Raw genomic sequence first — 18,160 nt, 5'->3', positions numbered from 1 at the left:
CCTCAGTTTCTGTCAACTCCGTCAGATTTTTTCATAAAGCTCTTTAAATCAGGAAATAGCATGGTCAGCTATATCATTGAGGACCCCTTTCATCTCCCTGTCTGTGGTGTAGTGGTGGGAAGTTCGGATCATTTTACTGACTCGGATCTTTGAGTCTCGTTCAGCAAAATGAACGAATCTTTTTTCGAGTCATTTCGTTCATTTCGTTCATTTCAGCAGAATATAATTAAATGTCATGTTAAATAGCCCAAAACATCAAGTAGTCTACTTACGAAAATGTTGATTCAATTTGAAATAAATAAATAAAAATAAACTATAGGGTAATGCAGCCAAAGCCAATTTATAAGAAACCGAAATGTTAATTTATTAATTGGGTCTTAAGTTTAAGCTATTGCAGTTAGTTCACCTCACCTCCTTTTTCTCCGCCTCTTGTGTCATCGGGTTCGAACTTCAAAACGTTAAAAATACTTAGTTGTCGATGTCGACTCGTCAGTGTCTGTGTGTGGGCCGTGTGGTGTGACACAGCAGCCAATGCACTCACTGACTGCATGCACGTGCAGCATACCGGTCCGGATCCGGAAAGATAAATGATTAGTTCAAGTCTCGACTCTCGAGTCTTCGGGTTTGGGTTCGGCCGGGTCCGAGTCTTTCGTTCTTCCTGTCAGTCCCATAGAGACTATGCTGTCAGTACCGGAAAGAGAAATGATTAGTTCGTCTCTTCGGTTCGAGTCGTTCGTTCTTCAAGTCAGACTCACAAACCCATAGCACTATGCAGAGACAGAAATGATTAGTTCATCTTTCGAGTCTGAGTCCTTCGTTCTTTTGTCACGTGACAGCCCTATTAAATACTTAACCTAGTTCATAATTCACATCATTCTTACAAACATGTTGTAGTTAGTTTTTTTATTTGATTTTTACTTTTACAGTTACATGTTACGTTTCTGGTCTCAAATTGTATCTTTTTTCATATGTATTTGTGAATTTCTGTCATGAAGATTCTTTTCTATAACATTGAATGTAGTATTCATGCATTTTTCCATTCACTATGTTTTTTAGTCCATAAAAAATCACCTAAAAAGTCTACGAGTTGTTTTGTGAAAAGTCACAGTATATAACTTAAATATGCAGTTATTTAATAAACCTATGAAACCTACACCTTTGTAACATAGCTTATTACAACACTGTACACACTATATTGACTGGATGTTTATTGTTTGTTTATTTTTTGCCAACAATGCTTTAAAAAAAATTGGATAACTATCCAAAAAGGAATTAAATAAAAATAAATAAAAAATAAATAAGAATGAAAAGGACACTATAAAGCCACAGAGCATAACCATATAACTTAAATCACAATATGCAAAATGCATAGTGCTATGGGTTTGTGAGTCTGACTTGAAGAACGAACGACTCGAAACCGAAGAGACGAACTAATCATTTCTCTTTCCGGTACTGACAGCAGCATAGTCTCTATGGGACTGACAGGAAGAACGAAAGACTCGGACCCGGCCGAACCCGAAGAATCGCGAAAGATGAACTAATCATTTATGACTTCATGTACCTTATGCGATGACACAAAATGAACGAATCACTCTCTGAGACAACTCGGTAGTCCCGAGTCATATTAAAGATTCGTTCAAAATGAACGAATCGTTCATGAACGACACATCACTACTGTGGTGAATGCAGCACTGAGACACATGCTCTGGTACGTTTGACATTTTTTTTATATTTTAGACAAACAATGTCAATATTCCTATGGTCACAGCTGCACCATGTCAATACCATCTTTCTGTTAAGATACTTTTTTAAAACCATAGTGGATTGAATTTAAGCATTTTAGTGAGGTTATTGGGACAGCTAGCAACTGAGGAAAAACTAGCTAACTGCAGTGTACAATACATGTTTTGGCGGGAAAATACAAGCCCTTAGGTCAAATCCGTCAGACGTCAACTCCATCAGGTTCTATGTCTGACGGAGTTGACCTATCCAACAATAACCTCTTAATGTGCGAATATAATATTATTTGTGAATATAGTGAAGGGTTAAACTGTTATTTCAGGGTTTTATTTACACATGAATGCACATACATAGCATGCATTACATTATTTAACCATACGCATCTGACTTGTAGAGAATGGGGAGGCAGTGGTCTGCTTATTATTGTGTAATGTGTAACTTTGCCAGCACTTTAATATATATATTTATATATGTAGAGACAGAGATAGAGAAATGAGAAGCCAGTGTAGGGCTGGGCGATATGGCCAACAAAAATTATCACGATAATAAAAATCTGATTCTATAGTCTTATTCAAGTACATTTTTCTTTATTTCAGTTTGTTTTGTAGGAAAGCATGGCTGGACAGAAATTGTCAGTTGAGGAGCAAAGGAGAAGAAATAGAGAGTACCAACGAAAGAGAAGAGAAAAATTAAACCGTGACCAAGAGAGCAAGCATGCTATGCAAGAGAAGGAAAGACAAAGGTGGAAGAAGAGAGTTAAAGACAAAAAAGTAATACAAATAGACGAGATGGGAGACAGGGCAAAGAGGAATTGGAGAAAGTATTGGAGAGAGGCACAGAAAAGGTCCAGAGAGAAAAGATCCAATGAAGATGCAGTGCTGAAGGCACACACCCCTCCAGATAGTCCGCAAGATCAGGATATTCAAGAATACAACCCAAGAGCAAGACAAAATCCATGTTCAGTGGAAGCAGTGGGAGAGAGTTCAAGAAGAGACAGTCAATGGAATCCACACTAAACTCGTCCAACACAGTGGCAGTCTTTCAGAGCTCATCAAACTCTATGAGCAAATACTCAGAAATGAAACCACAACACATGTGTGTTTAGTGCAAAACCAGTCAAAAGCATACAGAAACACAATTGAGACTTATGAAGAAAGTACAGCAATTGTTCACGTTGACTTTTCAGAATCCTGGAGATGCAAGTATCAATCTGAAGTACAGGCCTGCCATTTTGGACAAAATCTGCCACAGATAACGCTACACACCGGAATGTATTACATTAAGGGTGGAAAGGCAGGGTTTTGCACACTTTCAGAGTCAAAGAGACCGGATGCTGCAGCAATCTGGACACACATGGATCCAGTCCTAAAAGATATCAAAACGAGATATCCACAGGTCACCACCGTGCTCTTTTGGTCTGATGGTCCAATTAAACAGTATAAGAACAAAAATATATTTTTTTCCTTCTGTCTTGTATCCCCCCTACACTTGGGTTTGAAAGAGCAACATGGAACTTCTTCCGCACTTCCCATGGTAAGGGCACACCAGACGGCATTGGCGGAACAGTGAAGAGAACAGCTGACAACCTGGTCCTGAGAGGAGATGATGTGACAGATGGACACACATTCTTTGAAAAGGTCTCAAACAGTCTGAAGAGCATTCAGCTGTATCACATTGCAGAAGAAGACATGCAAAGATATGATACACTTCTGATGCATCCTCTCAAACAGGTTCCCTCAACCAGACGAATACACCAGGTCATCCCACATGAGAACAGGATCCAGCACAGACAAATATCCTGCTTTTGCAGCAAGATGTTGGTTTGCCAGTGCTTCAGCCCAGCTACCTTCTATTTCCATGGCTACCCAGAGGAACAGCAGAGTGATACAAGGAGGGCAGGGAAGAAAAGACCTTTGGCCATGTTGTTGGAGGAGATGGAAAAAGAGATGGGAGGGGGGGAAGAGGATATGGAAATGGAAGATGTAATGGAGGAGGAGTTGGATGAGGAGCCTCTGAAAGGTCCTGAGGGTACTGTGACAGTGACGACTGTTAGCAGCCTTAATAATGGAGACTGGCTAGCAGTAGTATATGATGACCACTGGTGGCTAGCCAAGACCATTGCTGTGGATACTGAGCATCAAGATGTAAAAGTGGAGTTTCTGCATCCCCATGGTCCAACAGCAAATTATCAGCCTAAGCTTCTCACAAAGGATGTCTGTTTCTGCCCAGTTAAAGACATCATAGTGAAACTAATGGGAAATGCATCACCAGTCAAATTAAGAAAACGAGAGATCTACAGCATAGCCCCTGATGTGATGGACTTCATAGAGCGTGTGCATGTCCGACGCCTGCTGCTCAAGGCATAAGCGCAGGTTAGACAAAAATGAAATCTTAAGTAAGCTAATTGAACCTGATTCTAAACTACAGATTATATGTTGCAGTATTGTTGTCAAGGAATGTCAATGTAAGATCACACCCAGTATAAAGTAGGCAGTGCAGGGCAATCACACATCCAACACACCCAAACGCACACACACACACACACACACACACACACACGCCACTTTAAAGTAAATGGCTTCTTACAAAGGAGGAAAGGAAGAGGTGGATGAGAAAAAGGAGAGCAGGAAGTGGTATAGGGGAGGTAAATGAAAACAGAGGGGGAGGAGGGCCCCTGGTTTCCCTTATTGTTTTTTTTTTGATAGTTGGAAACGGTGTATGTGCAATATATTTATAATAGTTTGCTTTACAGTAAGTTCAATACTCTAATAACAAGGAGTAGTTTTAGTAGTAGTTTAAAGAGCACATCTGTTCAATAATCACAATGCACACATATTTTTTGTCAACAGCGTTGGATATATGTTTTTGTTAATTTTTTGGGGAAAAAAATGTTCTTCCTTCAGTTTGTTGTTTTTGTAATAAAGGACCATCTGATCTACATCTTATGTTTTATTTATTTAAGGAATTTGTTTTTACAATATTGAAATTAAAATCAAAGTTTGAAAATGCAAATATTTAGAAATCTGAGTTTTCAGAATAGTGTGAAATCACAACTTAAGTTTATATATTGTATTTTTTTTTACATATCAGAGTAACTAAACGTTATTACAATATACTTCAGAACTTTAGATTCTTGTTGGATTGGAAGAATTAAAATTGTAAACTTTTTTAGTGTGTCTGACGGAGTTGACACAAATCCAGTTCTGAAGGGAAACATGTTTATTTGTTAAAAATGTGTTTTTATTTAGAACCTGTTCCTTTACATGGTTAAATAGCGAAGACCTTTCTCTGCAGAAACATACAACTCTAATTGATATAGTGTGTATTTTTTTAAAAAGTTTTTTAAAACGTGTTTTGTCCCGACTGTCAAGAATCAGTGAAATACAATAAAATGTTATTTTGAATTATATTGTGTAGTGTATATTGTTACTATTTATTATTATTATTTGATTGTAACAAGGCACCTTATTTGAATTATATTTGTATTTTATTTGTTACTGCTTTATTATAATTATTCTCTCTTTTTTTGTCATTACTTATTTGTTAGTATTGATGCTTTGGCAATATTGTGTGTTAACACAATCATGCCAATAAATTGTTATTAAAAAAATAAAAAAAAGACTGAACTCCAAGAGGTTTGCCATGCAATGTCACTCAGAGTTATATGGAAATTAAATAAGGTCAAGTTAATAAAGAAATGAAGGAGAAAATAAAAAACGAGGTTAAAAATAAATAAATCATTCATATTTATGAGCTAAGTCTCCTCCATAGTAGCAGAACCCTTCAGCATTGCGGGATCTGTAATTTCGAGTCTAGGACACCAAACAGCGCCACTTGGTGGACTGGAGGTCAGAAACCACGTGTTTTTAAAAACGTTCATATGTATATGTTTTATTGTGTGTATTAATGTATTTCTGACTTTTCAAATGTTTTTATATAATTTAATAATTTATTTGTAGAATTTATTTTTTATTTTATTTTAATAATCACTTTTATTTTGAAAAGTGACCTTCAGGATTATGAATAGTATAACGTGCGTGTGCTTGCTTATGTATGTCAACGGACCCGTATATTCAGTCCATTGCTGATCTTTTTAACTCACACTCCGTTCAAAAGCTCTGTTTTTATCTCACGCTTTGGATTTTGTCGTACATTTGGAGTCCTGTCTTACATTTACATTTAAACAGAAATACTCAGGGTAAGTATGTCAATCCATATTCAGTAAACATAGAGGTTTCATTTACATATCAATACATCTAGTGTTTTATATCTATGGTTTGCACTAGATTCGATTTTTTTGTTGTTGTTGTTTGCATTATTTTTACATTATATTTATATGCAACCCATCTGCGATACAATTATTATTGTGTTTTTTTTTTTAAGTACATGTTTTAAATATTGCAACCTATGCAATGTCTTTAAAAAATAATAATAATTAATGAACATTCGGAATCTACCGATATTGTTCACACTAGAGCTCATATGCTTAAATGGAAATGGAGCATCAATTATTGTAATGTTATAATAACTGCTTATTTTCTTTGGGAAAATATGGCATAAAAATTGATTGATTGAAGAGAAAAAAAAATATGCTACCAATAAAGGGCAATTCAAATTAAAAACAAAATAAAAAAGGTAATTATGGACATGTTTGCTCACCAATATATTTCATAACACTAATACAAGGTTTGATCTGGTCTAGATGCTGGCCAGGCTGGGAGACCAGCAAAGATCAGCAAACCCTCTCAGGCTGGTTTAAATGTATTTTCCAGCAGGGATATTTAATGATCTGTGTGTGTTTATAGAATCATGAGTTCTCAGGTGAGGCAGAACTTTCACCAGGAGTGCGAGGCGGCCATTAACAGACAGATTTACCTGGAGCTGTACGCCTCATATGTCTACCTGTCCATGGTGAGACAGCAGACATCTGTTATATTACTATTATGATTTGGATGGCATTCCCAGTTAATAGAACAAAGTGTGTCTTACGGGTTCAAATCTGACTGTTCTTCTTTCCAGGCATTTTACTTTGACAGGGATGACAAAGCTTTGCCGAATTTTGCCAAGTTTTTCCACGAGCAGGCCAAAGAGGAGCGAGAACATGCAGAGAAATTGATGAGTCTACAGAACCAAAGAGGAGGACGAATCTACCTGCAGGACATCAAGGTAGAGAACAACTCTCTCTTATTTAAAATAAACCGAGCTTTCCTGAAAAACAATTGGAGTCAGTATATGTTGATGTGTGTAGAAGCCAGATCGGGATGAGTGGGGAAGTGGTGTGGAAGCTCTGGAATGTGCTTTGGCTCTGGAAAAGAGTGTTAACTTATCATTACTGGAACTTCACAAGGTGGCAACTCAACACAACGATCCACATGTGAGTAAATAAAGACACACAAAACATCAGTTCACAAGTAGGGATGCACCAATATGAAAATGTTTGGCCCATACATTTTTATTATACTTTTTTTAATTTTCTCCCCAATTTGGAATGCCCAATTCCCAATGCGCTCTAAGTCCTCATGGTGGCGCAGTGACTCACCTCAATCTGGGTGGCGGAGGACGAATCTCAGTTGCCTCCACATCTTAAACTGTCAATCCGCGCATCTTATAACGTGGCTTGTTGAGCGCGTTACCACGGAGACATAGCGTGTGTGGAGGCTTCACACTATTCTCCGCAGCATCCACGCACAACTCGCCACACACCCAACCGAGAGCGAGAACCACATTATAGCAACCACGAGGAGGTTACCTTATGTGACTCTACCCTCCCTAGCAACCGGGCCAATTTGGTTACCACATGTGACTCTACCCTCCCTAGCAACCGGGCCAATTTGGTTACCCCATGTGACTCTACCCTCCCTAGCAACCGGGCCAATTTGGTTACCCCATGTGACTCTACCCTCCCTAGCAACCGGGCCAATTTGGTTACCCCATGTGACTCTACCCTCCCTAGCAACCGGGCCAATTTGGTTGCTTAGGAGACCTGGTTTGAGTCACTCAGCACGCCCTGGATTCAAACTCGCGACTCCAGGGGTGATAGTCCCAGGCACCCGGTCAATACCAATTTTAACAAAAACCTATATGCCGATACAAATATTTTGCCACTTACCTTATTTTGTCACCAGATCGTTGGTGTACTTTGAAATTATACTTAAAATATGAGGTAGAACAAATACAAAGAGGTACAAAAGCTTTTATCACTGTTCTTAGAATACAGCTACAAAAAATAACAATCTGATAACGTGATGATTGATATGAAAAAAAGGTTATTTTATACTTCTAGAATATATTGGCACTTCTGTTTTTGCCATTCAAAATAACAGAACTCGCATTTTACATGTATGTACTGCATATGATAAAACATTACAAATTCATATTATGCATATGTTGGGCAATTCCACGGAAATGTCAACCACATCATGGAAAAATAAAGCATTTAAACCATAGGAAAAAAATCCCCTTTTAAAATTCTATATTATAGTATAGTATAGTATAATGGATAAAGGATAATGTTGTCGAGACCACTAGAGGGTGCCACTTGCTCGCACAGCGCTGACTGAAGCACTGAATGCAGACTATATTTTTAAACATAGCCTTTTAAGTTTTAGTAATCGCTCAAGGCTATATTGGGATTTTAATCTTAATTCAATTAGTGGATATCATACTGATGTCTCAGATGTCAAAGTCTGCTGGTTTCAAAGCGTTTTCCCTCATCGGTAAGTGCCACTTTCACAACTGTATCGGCTGAATTTAACATGTCTTTTTGGTTTGTAGGTTTGTGATTTCCTGGAGACCCATTACTTGGACGAGCAGGTGAAGTCTATTAAGACGCTTGCTGATTGGGTGGGCAGTCTGCGGAGGATGGGCGCGCCTCAGAACAGCATGGCAGAATATCTGTTTGACCGACACACTCTGGGAAAGGAAAGCTCTTAGACAATATTTATTTATTGGACATTCTGCCCAAACATACTATAAACCATAGTTCTAGTGGCCAGCAGTCCAAAAACACTATGCCATAATTATTGTCCAAAAGCATTAAATACATCAAAGAATCCTTAAAACATCAACAATGTTCTGTTTTTAATCATTGAATTGAGTTGATCGCAATAAAAACATATAAAATGTTCAGAGTTGTGTGTCCTCTTTCTACTCAAGTTAAAAAAAAAAAAAAACATTTTAAATATTATGAAATATTTATTGTGTAGATGCATAAATGGCGATGAGGAAAGTGAGAAACCTGAGACATACATGCATAATTTATGAAGTAGGTGCCTCATTTATTATGCATGCATAAATCCTGAAGGTCATGCTGAATACTGATTTAAGTGTGTGTAAAATGTGCCAGGAAAAACATAAGCTAGACCAGAATGCACAGCTCTCCATTGCAAACATATATTTCCAGATTACTTACTCCTTTTTCCTTGGCACAATATTTGATTGCATTGCTAAAAGCCAAGACATTTTTACACAAATGCAGTTTTACACACCGCTTACTGAATTTAACACATAACATAATCAGGTCATGTGACAGCAATATAGCACTATACTTGAAATGTTTATCATACCATACTGCATACTAGTTTGCAACAACAAAGTGTCATTCTGAGAATTAGGAATCAGGCAACAGACTTTGCGTGGAAGCCGCAGGTTGGTACCAAACAGTTTAATTCTGTTGAAATCCCATGATGCATTATGTTTGAGAAGTTGGTTGTGCACCAGTGACAGTTTGGGAAGTGCGTAAGTCAAGACGGAAGAATTACAGATCACGTTTAATATACGTCTTAGTCCAAATCCGGAAGTTTTCTTTAAAGCCACATGAGTTTCCGCAGCTGTTACCATTCCAAAGTTGGGAATAGTTTAACTTTATGCAAATGAGCAGCAATGCAATGCAATGCATGTAAACAATGGGAGATCATCTAACAGTAGGAACGGCCATTGAGCGCAAAATCACACAAAAAGACAAAAGGTGCAAGACTGGCTACTTAACATCTTTTAATAAGGGAATGAACTACAATCCCATGAAACATTTGGAATAACGTAATCAAAGTACAACAACAGAAAAATACAAAACTATTGATTTGAAGTTTCTGATTATAACTATAGAAATATATTTGAACTTTATTGCAAAATATACAGACACATACAAATATATAAGTCGTTTTAAAGTGTACAGAGAGCGACTCGATTGCGTAATTTACAGTGGGAATGGGAATGGGCGGATGCTGCAGAGCTCTTTTGGTGCACTTTGTTGGCCGAAACAGACTATTGTGCTCTATTATGACAAACAAACATTGGCTGACCAATCACATAGAAATGTGGATCACAGGAGGTCCTGCTCACTCAGAGCTAGTTTTCACGCCAGCACGCCCCCTACCCAACAGTTCCCCATCAGCCAATGAGATCCCAGAGTCATTGGGCGAGTTGTGCTGATTGGCTATCTGCCGAGTCGCGGGGGGACTTGTATTGACAAAATTGACTGTGTTTGCTGTGTTGATTCTGTTGATTGGCCAGGGGATATTTGCAGTGCCGTTGCACAGGTTTCCCGTACTGTTGATGTTGTTGGTACTATTTGTCGTTGTTGCCGCATTTACACTCCCTGAACTGGCGGTGTTCATCTGAGATTGTGGCCACAATGGAGGTGTAAATGAAAACACCCTCTCCCCTGGTGCCCCAACAATCCGAGCACTTGTGGGTGCTGACTGCCCCTCTCCAGATGGCGATGTGTCCAGAGAGAGTCGCAGAGGTAGGGGACAGCGCGACAACAGCCCTTGACTTGGCCGTGCTTTGGGTAACATGCTCAACTCAGGCACGGGGTCAGGGAAGGAGAAAGTGGGAACCGCTGAATGTTCACTGTCTTCGCCCACCCAAGGGAAGGCGGATGAAGGAGGTGGCGGCAGATTCCCAGGCGTATCTGGTGGAGCCAGGACTTGTGACCCCACAAGAGTTTGTGCCAGGGAGCCAGAGCTGTTTACACAGTCTCCCTGCACTCTTCGAGGTCTTGGGCGTGGAATGGGCGGTGGTACGCAGTGGATAGGTGTTTGAGGACAGCTGTAAAATCCAGGTCTTTCGTATAGAGGCATGGAGGAGAAGGCGTCCTCTGCCATGTCATGTTCTGTAGCATTCCGGACATGGTTGGGCATTGGAGAGCTTCCGGGGTGGAGGTAAAGGGGAAAACGAGAGAAAGGAGCTTGAGGGCGACGCCGCAGGAGGGAGACTCGGGATGAGGGAGTTGAGCGGTGGACACTAGGGGACTGGACGCCTAGAAGGTGACTCAAGCTGCCCAGGAAAGGAGTGGAATGGTTGGCCTCTTCATGTTCCTTAATCTGCTCCAGATTGTGCTGGAATTCCATTTTCTCTTTGGGAACACTGCGAGAGAAAGGGAGTATCTTTAACCTTGCATTTATCTCACAGTGATCATGTGTCCAAAACTGACCTTGAGGATGTTCTGTTAGACAAAATCATTTTCAAGTCTTGAAAATATTTTTATTTTCCATTTTAAATGTACTGATGTATGCAATGTTTAAATTTTTCTTTGTAAGAAAATTGTCACGATGATTGGTTTAAGGTCAAAACTGACCCTATTTACTTTCTTAATATTCTTTGAATATGATTGGGTCTAAGTGTGTGTCCTCACCTGATGTCCAGAGCAGACCCCATGTATGATGGTTTGCGGTGTTCTGCACTAGCAGCTGTGTACGGCGGCTGTGGTTCAGATTCATTCCAGTATTTATCTCTCTCAACCAGAGGAACCAGATCATACATCTCATCCACTGACAGTAGAGACACCTGAAAAAGCAAACACATTTTTTATGATTTCATCAATGCTTTCTGTAACAGTTTACATGATTTTTTGTCTTTTTTATTTTATACACACACACATATATAGAGATATATATATTATATGTATTTATTTTTTACAGTTTTTGTTAGTTTTTTAACAGTATATATATATATATATATATATATATATATATATATATATATATATATATATATATATATATATATATATATCGATGAATCTGCACATATTATATATATTACATTTTGCATGATTTTTGTATTTTTTATTTTATACAGACACAAATATATATATAATTTTTTATTTATTTTTTACAGTTTTTGTTACAGTTTTTTTAACAGTATATATATATATATATCGATGAATCTGCACATATTATATATGTGTATATATATATAAAACAGTTTGCATGATTTTTTTGTATTTTTTATTTTATACAGACACACACACACACACACACACACACACACACACATATATATATATATATATATATATATATATATATATATATATATATATATATATATTATTATTTGTATTATTATTTTTTTACAGTACATATAACACATATATCGATGAATCTGCACATATTATATATATAACAGTTTGCATGATTTCTTTATTTTTTATTTTATACACACATTCTCACACACACACACACACACACACACACACACACACACACACATATATATATATATATATATATATATATATATATATATATATATATATATATATATATATATATATAATTTTGTAAATAATTTTTATTATTATTATTTTTTATTTAATTTATTTTTTTTTATCAGGATTTCGTGTCTTTTATTTTGAAAGTTATGCCTAACTGTCGCGGTTGGTTTGGTTTGTATTTTTGAATTTTTAACACCAATCTTGGTATTTTGCATTGTTTTTAAGTATTGGTCTTAAGTCATGTCATGTTTTGATTGGGTCCCTTGTAAAGTGCCTTTTATTCTGTTATTATTGTCTGTTATTTTTCCAATAAATATCTGCACTTGTGTTTTACTCGCCTCACTGAGTAACACATAGAAGGCCATAAGGTGTTAAAAACACAGTTATTTTTGTATGTTTCAAATCCCAGTGTTCTGTGATATTGGCTTACGTGATCCAAAACTAGTGGTTTTATGTAATTATATTTTTTGTAAAATTGTACATATGACACATCAACTGTCATAAAGTAAACAATTCAACTCAGGCAATATACAGCCATTTTTGAAACACTTAGATGATAAACATGTCATGGGTGAGGCTAAAAATTGTACCTGTAAATTACGGTCCACCAACCAGTTTGTCTCAAAGTCGTCATCGTCCTCGCCAAATGGGTTAATGAGCTGCTCAGCCACCTGAACAAACAGTCATGTCATTATCGGACTTTATCATAATCTTTCAGACATCTTTAGCACTGATGTAGTTACATTATGTCAGTGTGGTCAAATCATTATGGAGGTTGTGCTGCACTGTAATTGTGCCTAAATTTGTATGCATAAGCAAGTTACTTTCGCATATTATTAAGTACTTAACAGTAATTTTATTCTAAATAAACAGTTATTATAGGCTCTGACTATGAGCTGGGGCCTCAGCCCAAACACATGCTGTCATCAGTTGCCTAATAAAACACCCCGTGCCTAAAAGTTGTCCATTTGTTCTGTCTGACTGTATGTTTACATTTTCTACTGTTTTGAGTGGTTTTTAACATGCTGCTATGTGGTTGTGAGGTGCTTGCTTACAGACTCAAGTCAGAAGACCCCACCAACAAGTCTCTATGATTCTGGTCCCTAGATAGGGCCACTAATAATAAGATAACACACCTTGAGCCATCCAACATAGAAGAAGAATTGCAGTAAGGTGAAGACCGGCAGGTAGAAGTCGAGGCTGTGGCCTGGATAACCTTGGGCGGGGTCAAGAAACTGCCGACCAATCAGACAAGCCAAAAAGAAGCTGTACACAGCCACAGTTACCACCTACCAGAAAGTACAGCACACATACTGTTTAAAACTACCATAACTTAGTATTAGTCATAGTATTGAAGATCATAGAACACCATTGCCCATGGCAACCAATCAGAGATCACCAGTGAACATTCCAATCAATCAGAGATCACCAGTGAACATTCCAATCAATCAGAGATCACCATTGCCCATGGCAACCAATCAGAGATCACCAGTGAACATTCCAATCAATCAGAGATCACCATTGCCCATGGCAACCAATCAGAGATCACCAGTGAACATTCCAATCAATCAGAGATCACTATTCCCCATGGCAACCAATCAGAGATCACCAGTGAACATTCCAATCAATCAGAGATCACCATTGCCCATGGCAACCAATCAGAGATCACCATTGCCCATGGCAACCAATCAGAGATCACCAGTGCACATTCCAATCAATCAGAGATCACAAGTTCCCATGGTAACTAATCTGAAACCCCCCCATGTACATTCCATTCACGCATAATAATGTATCATATTAGATACAGCTTGTACACACTATTTGACACAAAACAAAACTGATTGGTGAAATTCTTTGTCATGGGAGAAAACAGCACAGTTTTGTATAATTTAAGATCAGGAACTCAAGAAATACAAATCAAGTTTATTCTAATCAAACAGTCTGCTTGGATCTACACAGGGAAATCTGAAATGTTACGGTCAGACAGGAGTAAACAGGCCATTAGTCCGGCTAGTTCTACCTCTACTGTTAGTACTAGTAACATGAAGCTAGTCTTGTCAAACCTGTGTGTAAACGAGAGGCAGACTGATCCAGTCGTAACCGTACAGCCTCATACACTGAGAGCGCAATGTATTCAACTCCTACCAGAAGAAAACCCAGAGAAACATTGAATTGCTCAGAGGGACTCTTAATGGAGTTCTCAGTTATGTCTCATTAATATGGAGCCCTTTAGAGGACAGGGCGGGATTTAGTTTTTCCTGAAATTGTTTTCTGTCCCCTCTCAATACGTTTTGCATGCCTTTGCATGTTGAAACCATGGTTTCACTTCAGCAACACTATTTTAACCTTGTTAACCTGTTCGTAGAAAACCATAGTAATAGTACAGGAAAACGAAAACTATGGTAATAAAAATTATAATTTTGTGGTTATTATGGTTTCACTATACATATCGTATAGTTTAACTACGGTTACTAGTAAAATCAACCATTAGAAAACCTGTTTTGTAGTAACTGTTTTTTTGGGTGGAAACCATTGTTTTAATACAGTATACTGTATCCAGGGTGTGCTGAGTGACTCCAGCCAGGTCTCCCAAGCAACCAAAATGGCCCGGTTGCTAGGGAGGGTAGAGTCACATGGTGTAACCTCCTCGTGGTCGTGATTAGTTGTTCTCGCTCTCAATGGGGCGTGTGGTGAGTTGTGTGTGGATCGGGGAGAGTAGCATGAGTCTCCACATGCTGTGAGTCTCCGCGGTGTCATGCACAAAGAGTCACGTGATGAGATCCGCGGATTGACGGTCTCAGAAGCAGAGGCAATTGAGACTCGTCCTCCTCCACCCGGATTGAGGCGAGTAACCGCGCCACCACGAGGACCTAGTAAGTAGTGGGAATTGGGCATTCGAAATTGGGGTGAAAAGGGTATAAAATATAAATACAATTTAAAAAATAACCACAAATTTATGTTTTTGTTTTCTTTTATTATTACTATGGTTTTACTATGAATATCATGGTTAACATTTGGGTACTCAAGTAAAACCATGGTCAATTTTGCCATGTTATTACCGAAGTTCTCTCCCTGCCCTCTAAGGGGCTCCGTACTTTTAAGTATCAACTTGTTCCATAGGACAAATACACCCCAAAATGTTTTTATAGCTTTAAAATAAATGTGGCATACCTTAGATCATTTGCATTTGGAAGAATTTGAGAAACGTTTGAATTATAATACAAATGTCTTATGTGAATTAAAATAGTAAAACAAAATTGTAGAATAAAATAACGTAAAGAAAATAATAAAACATTTAATTTAATGATATTTATTTTCTGGTAAATAATTACATCTTTAGACATGTGTTACAACTCTTGTTTTGACAAAAGAAAATGGTCCTGCTTACGTTAAGGATGGCCGTCATAGCGACGTCATTATTAATTCGTCCTTCTGATCGTGCTCTCATGGCGAGACTAACAAACCACATGCACGGAACCCAAAACTTATTATGTGGGGAGGGCAGTTCCTCTAACTGCCTCAGTTCCTCAGTGGTCATCAGACCTAAAGAGAGGAGAGGATGTGTAGTGATTTTTGGACAAAAAAAGTCAGACTAATTGAGTCTATAAAGACAAGATTGACTTCCTGAAGACTTTAAACACTGTGGCACTTTAAAACAAAATGGCTCTGGTTGTAAGAGCATCCAGACATGCCAATGTTTGGCTCAAACAATGGCATGAGTTTGGGGGTTAGAATACCTATTTTTCTGACCAATGGCAGCTGTTTGGAATCAATCATTATATTTTGCAATTCCTTTTTTTTGTGTGTGGGTAGTGGTGCAGAAATTACACACTTTTAATAACTTAAGGGTATCAAAGCTCTTAGGAAACTGGCCATAATTCCTTGTTGTTTCCTCTTTGAGTTTAAATACCAGACACCGAAGGGTACCAGCAAAACACCAGCTGATTTCCACACAGTTATAATTGCTGTTCTAGGCCACATAACTCAAAGTAGCCCCAAAATGTTCCCGCCCCAAGTCAATACTCTAGATCTTTCCGATATGTCACTGCCAGGGACAGACCATTTAAGAGCGCCACAGATTTACTATGTTTTTGGACATGTTCCATGTTAATACCCTGATATTCAACAAAGTACATTGGAGTACCATATAAATACCATGACATTTGAAAGTACCACTGTATTATCAGCTGACCCCATCCCTCTACCATACTAGCATCACTAAACCCCATCTTCCATTGGTTGGCAAACAGATAATCCCCCCCAAACTCACTCCATTGGTTGAGCCGATGTTGCTGTGCTGAGATGGTCAGGATTCTCTAACTAACAGAGGAATATTTTGAAAGTGCCACAGAGTCACAGTGTTTACAGTTTTTGGGGGAATCAAATTACGAATGACTTTGCGTTGACTACGGTTTACCTGCCTGAACAAGGTGACCCATGGTTGGGAACCTCTTGTAGACGGCAGTGCTGACCGATCGGTAGATGAGGATGCCGGATAGGTTGGCGTAGCGCACCAGACTCCTGCGAAAGAGTCTGGCCCCTTCATCAGTGCCTCGCACGTGTCCACTAACCAACGCTGCCAGGCGATCCGGCCATGGGATGCTCTCGAACTGACCCCACCAACGAGAGACCACAAGAGTCACGTAGAAACCTGTAAAGAGGTTTTGAATGTCAGTACTTATTTTTTCTTTTTCTCCCCAATTTGGAATGCTCAATTCCTAATGCACTCTAGGTCCTTGTGGTGGCGTAGTGACTCAATCCTGGTGGGACGAATCTCAGCTGCATCCACGTTTGAGACCGTCAACCTGGGCATCTTTTCACGTGGCTCGTTGAACGCGTTACCACGGAGACGTAGCGCATGTGGAGGCTTCGCGCTATTCTCTGCGGCATCCACGCTCAACTCACCACGTGCCCCACAGAGAGCGAGAACCACATTATAGCGACCACGAGGAGGTTACCCCATGTGACTCAACCCTCCCTAGCAACCGGGCCAATTTGGTTGCTTAGGAGACCTGGCTGGAGCCACTCAGCATGCCCTCCATGGTCGCAAGTCGGACTTACAGACCTAGATAATGCTTCAAACAGCATGTATAAACGTTAATCAGACAACAACTGGCCTCAGCGTCCAATCAATTCTTAATGGATAAAATTAAGTCCCGCCTTTTTTAACCATCAAATATCCTGTTTTACTTGGAAATACATCACATTACAGTTGTAAAATGGATTGCGAATGACATTTCATGTTGAGTCTCAGCATCTTAGGGTGCTTTCACACTTGGTTCGATTCCTTGGACCGAACCCAACTTCGTTTCCTTCACCCTCCCGCTGCCCCCGCTGGTCTCTGTTCACATTATATTATTGGGGTTCGAACCGCGGCCCGATTACATCATCAACATGAATACAAGAGGGCAGCTGTTTAACACTGTAACTAGGTAACAACTCGAGAAGACATCAGTTTCACTGTGTAAGGTGAAGTATTAAAGATTGTCTTTTTGGATTAACCATCAAAACTTGCCATGCACAGAACGAAACATGTGTTTGTCTGCCACGGATGCATTGAATGTGCAATGATGTGAAACATTTTAGCATACGGATACGTTGCAAGAGGTGTGAAGAATGGGAGCTGCTCTCTAAAGGTGATTTATTTCAAGACAAGTAGGTATGAGAAATGCATTTTACGCTAATAATTGCGATCAGGAGTCATATCAATTGGTTCACTTGGGCGATTTGTTATGATTGTATTCATATCAGCAGTGAACCGGACTGGACAATACCCCAGACCACATTTTCAAGTGGACTCGGGTGCGATTTGTAGGTGCGCAGGTGTTCGGAAAACAGCGTTCACATCATCCAAACAAACCAAACTTTGACGTCATTCGAACCCGGGTGTGCTCCAAAATTGCTAGTGTGAAAGCACCCTTA

General features: G+C 38.8%; 3 protein-coding genes across 4 annotated transcripts in view; 2 read left to right on the top strand and 1 right to left on the bottom strand.

The window, feature by feature from the left end:
• The first annotated feature begins 1,604 nt into the window (after positions 1-1,604).
• Positions 1,605-5,028, top strand: LOC127638500 (uncharacterized). The gene is made up of 2 exons (XM_052120057.1): positions 1,605-1,708; positions 2,337-5,028. The coding sequence occupies exon 2, from the start codon at positions 3,429-3,431 to the stop codon at positions 4,104-4,106; it is 678 nt and encodes a 225-aa protein (XP_051976017.1). The 5' UTR covers positions 1,605-1,708; positions 2,337-3,428; the 3' UTR covers positions 4,107-5,028.
• Positions 5,029-5,755: 727 nt separating this feature from the next.
• fth1b (ferritin, heavy polypeptide 1b) lies at positions 5,756-8,855 on the top strand. Its single transcript, XM_052120059.1, has 5 exons — positions 5,756-5,938; positions 6,546-6,651; positions 6,760-6,906; positions 6,989-7,114; positions 8,515-8,855. The coding sequence occupies exons 2-5, from the start codon at positions 6,550-6,552 to the stop codon at positions 8,671-8,673; spliced, it is 534 nt and encodes a 177-aa protein (XP_051976019.1). The 5' UTR covers positions 5,756-5,938; positions 6,546-6,549; the 3' UTR covers positions 8,674-8,855.
• Positions 8,856-9,424: 569 nt separating this feature from the next.
• Positions 9,425-18,160, bottom strand: part of best1 (bestrophin 1) — a 10,560-nt gene continuing 1,824 nt past the window's right edge. Inside the window, exons 4-10 of one of the 2 annotated variants that reach the window (XM_052120047.1) lie at positions 16,656-16,889; positions 15,627-15,781; positions 14,302-14,379; positions 13,375-13,527; positions 12,829-12,909; positions 11,375-11,526; positions 9,425-11,106 (exon numbers count right to left, since the gene is read on the bottom strand). In XM_052120047.1, coding sequence (XP_051976007.1) covers positions 10,077-11,106; positions 11,375-11,526; positions 12,829-12,909; positions 13,375-13,527; positions 14,302-14,379; positions 15,627-15,781; positions 16,656-16,889 — 1,883 coding nt within the window. In that variant the 3' untranslated portion in view covers positions 9,425-10,076. The remainder of the gene's footprint in view (positions 11,107-11,374; positions 11,527-12,828; positions 12,910-13,374; positions 13,528-14,301; positions 14,380-15,626; positions 15,782-16,655; positions 16,890-18,160) is intronic. The other variant, XM_052120048.1, reaches the window with a different exon arrangement.

This window comes from Xyrauchen texanus, chromosome 46, assembly GCF_025860055.1.
Source record: "Xyrauchen texanus isolate HMW12.3.18 chromosome 46, RBS_HiC_50CHRs, whole genome shotgun sequence".
Taxonomy (NCBI): Eukaryota; Metazoa; Chordata; class Actinopteri; order Cypriniformes; family Catostomidae; genus Xyrauchen; species Xyrauchen texanus.
The sequence above is the reverse complement of the archived record's forward strand: the minus strand, read 5'-3'. Positions and strand labels throughout refer to the sequence as shown.

Coding starts and splice junctions, on each gene's coding strand:
- LOC127638500 (XM_052120057.1), top strand. CDS start 3,429: ATGCAAAGATATGATACACTTCTGATGCATCCTCTCAAACAGGTTCCC.
- fth1b (XM_052120059.1), top strand. CDS start 6,550: ATGAGTTCTCAGGTGAGGCAGAACTTTCACCAGGAGTGCGAGGCGGCC. Junction 6,652..6,759: donor CATATGTCTACCTGTCCATG/GTGAGACAGCAG, acceptor TCTTCTTTCCAG/GCATTTTACTTTGACAGGGA. Junction 6,907..6,988: donor TCTACCTGCAGGACATCAAG/GTAGAGAACAAC, acceptor TGATGTGTGTAG/AAGCCAGATCGGGATGAGTG.